Source organism: Limulus polyphemus, unplaced genomic scaffold, assembly GCF_000517525.1.
Source record: "Limulus polyphemus unplaced genomic scaffold, Limulus_polyphemus-2.1.2 Scaffold1712, whole genome shotgun sequence".
Classification (NCBI taxonomy): Eukaryota; Metazoa; Arthropoda; class Merostomata; order Xiphosura; family Limulidae; genus Limulus; species Limulus polyphemus.
This window is the reverse complement of record NW_013667322.1, coordinates 34245-38648: the sequence shown is the minus strand read 5'-3', so window position 1 is coordinate 38648 and position 4404 is coordinate 34245. Positions and strand designations below refer to the sequence as shown.

At 32.8% G+C, this 4404-nt stretch overlaps 1 protein-coding gene across 8 annotated transcripts in view; it reads right to left on the bottom strand.

Moving 5' to 3' along the window:
* LOC106464662 (organic solute transporter subunit alpha-like) overlaps window positions 1–4404 on the bottom strand; it is a 35303-nt gene that overhangs the window by 26014 nt on the left and 4885 nt on the right. For 7 of the 8 annotated variants that reach the window (XM_022392408.1, XM_022392411.1, XM_022392406.1 and 4 more), the window contains one exon: window positions 2350–2463. In XM_022392408.1, the coding sequence (XP_022248116.1) occupies window positions 2350–2434 (85 nt within the window). In that variant the 5' untranslated portion in view covers window positions 2435–2463. Of the gene's footprint in view, window positions 1–1182; window positions 1248–2349; window positions 2464–4404 lie in introns of those variants that run through there. The other variant, XM_022392413.1, reaches the window with a different exon arrangement.

Here is a 4404-nt window from a genome sequence, read left to right as displayed (position 1 = left end):
CGACATGTTGGAATTGATATTGATGCTCTGAAGATGCTTGTTAAGTCTAACCCAAGGCAACACACCCATGAAATGGCACTGAACTTGTATGTCTCTCATGAAACAATACGTAAATGTCTAAGAAATGTGGGAAAACTCCATGAAGAAGGTGTTTGGGTGCCTCACAAACTCTATGATGATCATCGTTTCCAAGGTGTGAACGTTCCTTCGTCTCTTCTGGTGCGTAATGCGCAGGAACCATTTTTGGACAGAATTGTCATCAATGATAAAAAATGGATTCTCTATGCGAATATTAAATGCCAAAAACAATGGCTCAGTCCTAGACAAAAATCATTTTCGATCCAAAAACCTAGACTCCATCCACAGAAAGTGATGTTTTGCATTAGGTGGGACATCAAAGGAGTAATTCATTTTGAACTCCTTAATCCACAGTGAACTATCAATGCAGAGATCTATAGTCAGCAACTAGAACGTTTAAATCAAGCCCGTCATCAGAAATGCCCTTCACTAGTCAATCAGAAAAGTGTTGTTCTTTTCCATGACAATGCACATCCACATGTGGAACATTTGACGCAACACAAGATTATGGAGTTGGGTGGGGGAGAACTTCCCCACCCACCATATTCTCCAGATATGGCACCATCAGATTACCATCTTTTTCATTCGCTGCAACACCATCTTAATGGGGAGACGTATGCAAATGTGGAAGGTGTTAAAGAGGACATCAACATGTTTTATGATTCAAAGCCAAGTAATTTCTTTAATCAGGGCATTAACAACCTGATTGTAAGATGGAAAAGCATCATCAATAAGAATGGAGATTATTTCATTTAATAAATGTTTTATTTTGATATTCAAGTTGTTCAGGTTTTTTCATTTAAAAAAGGGACATTAATTTCTTGACGACCTAATATGAACTTCTATTTAAGGGGTAACAAGTTTAATGTTTAGAATTAGAAGCCTAGAACAAAAGAAAAATTTCATTCTCTGTTATAATTTTAAACTTGTGGAATAGTTTGCCTGATAACATGATATGTGAGATTAGTAGCAAACTTTGTTTAATCTTTTACAGGTTACAAAAATGAATTTGAAAGGCTACATTTAATCTGATTCTTGTGATTTGATTGGTTTATTTAGTTAAGTCAATGAGTGATCTTGATGGTCCAAACAGAATTCTATTACCTTGATCATTCTGATTTTCCTATTTATGAAGTGGCTTATGAGAAAAGGTAGAAGATGATTTTAAACTGGGATTTTTCATTTTTGTATGATGACCATATGAAAAGAAAAAAGTACATTTAAAACTACTATTATCTTAACTTTACAATGAAATAACAGAACTCTGGATAAATCTCTCCATAGACAGTTATTCTATATCTTGTTTAAGAAGTTCAGTCATTATAATATCCATGAGTTTGTGATATTGTACGTACACTTTTGCAGATATACAAATCACACTTTTAAGTACATTTATGCTTCATGTATTATTATGTTATGAGGGAACTTAAAAGTGAATGACTGCTGCATTTATTTTTATTGTGAGTACTAACTTATGTAATTTTTCTTATAGTTGCTTTCATTAAATCTTATCAGTTACAATACTTAAAATAGCATCATTTGTTAATGATTTAAAAAAGTTAAGTTGTACTTATGAAGGTTACTGTGTACTTGTGTGCTTATTACGTGAAATTAGGACTAACCTTTCTTCTAACTTGTTGGGATCACAGCCAAAAATATCATTAACAGTAAGACTATTCAACAGATGATCCAATGCATTTCAGTCATCATAGAATTTGGTTTTATGGCATACTTCTAGCAAATTTGTTATACAGGATTGACTTCATTAATTTGAAAATCACTTTTTAAATTACTCACATATAATAGATTTACTTTTGATAAATAAGTTCTTAACACTTGCAGCAATTCCTCATTGACCTTACACTATTTCAATGTTGACTTTATAACTCATGCTGAGCCTAGAATATAGTAATTTCACAATGACTGACCTTGAAATATAGTTGTTGTTTTTTACGTTTACCTTAAAATACACTATTTTTGCACATCAATCTTACAGCTACAGTATTTTCAAGCAAATTGGACATTACAATATTTCTTCCTGCTAATTCTTCAGTAAAATATTTCCATGCTAACCCTGAAATGCATATACACTATCATTATATTTTTATGGTGACACTACTATACAGTATTTCTGGTTTTATCTTTTAATATAAACTAACATATGCACATTTCTCCAAGTTACTCACAATTTGTTTATTAACATTACACAATTTCGTTACATATTCATCAGAATACTGAAGTGTCTAAAAAACTCTGTTAAAATATACAAACCATCAATGGCTTCCCACACTGTAGGAACATAGTGTAAGCTTAGGAGTACAGAACAATTCATAGTTTTAGCTTCCACTGCAGGCATATTTCTAGCTCTTCACATGTTATCAGAAACTGAAATATGAAAGTAGAGGTATGTTACCTAACATGTTAAAAGTCAAGTGTATTTCAGTGTAGTTGAATGATGAAGCTACACATACATACACAGAAGTATGTAAATAACTTGGTTAATTATGTGTAAAGGTACGAGTAGGAAAGTATAATACTCATACATAACAGTGGCAAAGTTACCAGCCTTGCCAGCTGTCAAATATATGTACAGATACTACACTGTAGGTTGAGAAAAATTGAATGTTTAAATTATAGTTTAAAAATGAATGTTTAATATTATTACAAAATTAAAGCTTTTGCTTAAAGTTATAACTGAGAAATTTTAAAAAATGAGTGTTTTTATACATATATGATACTTATGAAAATTCATTGAAGTTGGAAAAATTGAAACTTAAAATATGTAGAAGTGTATAGAAGTCATTCTGTATTTACATATCAAGTCTAATAAAATACATACAAGGTTCTAAGGATCAGTAATTATAACCTTAAATAACAAGTGTATAGAAGTCATCCTGTATTTACACATCAAGTCTAATAAAACACATCCAATGTTCTAAGGATCAGTAATTATGACCTTAAATAATAAGTGTATAGAAGTCATCCTGTATTTACACATCAAGTCTAATAAAATACATACAAGATTCTAAGGATCAGTAATCATAACCTTAAATAACAAGTGTATAAAAGTCATTCTGTATTTACACATCAAGTCTAATAAAATACATACAAGGTTCTAAGAATCAGTAATTATAACCTTAAATAATAAGTGTATAGAAGTCATTCTGTATTTACACATCAAGTCTAATAAAATACATACAAGGTTCTAAGAATCAGTAATTATAACCTTAAATAATAAGTGTATAGAAGTCATTCTGTATTTACACATCAAGTCTAATAAAATACATACAAGGTCCTAAGGATCAGTAATTATAACCTTAAATAATAAGTGTATAGAAGTCATTCTGTATTTACACATCGAGTCTAATAAAAATACTGTTACGTCTCCGTTTGTTAATTAACTTTCTGTAACTTCGTTGCGACGAAACTTTAACGACACAAGTCCTTACTTAATAAAACTGGTTTATTCTTTCCGAATATAACTTTACGATACACTTATTTTCAACAATCGCTCTATAACAAACGCTATACGAACGTCAACAATACATCTGACTGCAGTTCAATTACTCACTGTCTATACACACATTACCGCGTCACGTTCTCCCCCTCTTATATATACCCGACTACCCTATATCTAGTAAATACTAGAGCATTCGCCAAAGTACAGGATATTTCTAGAACGTGGCGTCACAGTAGTCATGTGACTCGCTGACGCAACACTGCCCCATCCTTAATATTGTTCGTCCCGAACAATAACCACATATGATAAACCAATAACAATTAACAATAACTTAATTAACTGTACAGAATTACAAACACAAAATTACAATTCAACAAAGTCTCTTAATTTTACGGGACGTATCTTCTTCCGTACTGGTCTCTGTCTCATTGGCTTCTGCTTCATGTATTAACTGATGAAGCGGATGAACCCCTTTACTACCACTGATGTGACTGTTATCAATGATGGGACCTCTTGGTGAACTTAACCGTTACCCTTCTCAAAACTGAGTAGAGTTTCTTCTTCGACGGTGGCTTCTTCAGGTGGCACGTCTTCAGCAGCGTCATTTGTTCTGTTGTCCACTTTGTCCCAACTGAAATGTCCTGGACCGTGATAACGCCAAAGCCTGTTGGCATGCACCAATTTTGGCTTACCTCGCCGACCACATTTTATCCGGAAAGTCACGTATGAGAGACGATCCATTATGTCGTATGGGCCTTCCCATGGAGAAGACAACTTAGGAGACTTCCCTGTGGTCTTCCTAGGATTATTAAACCATACCTTGTCTCCTGGTACAAAATTGACTTCAGTAGATCCCTTATTATAAG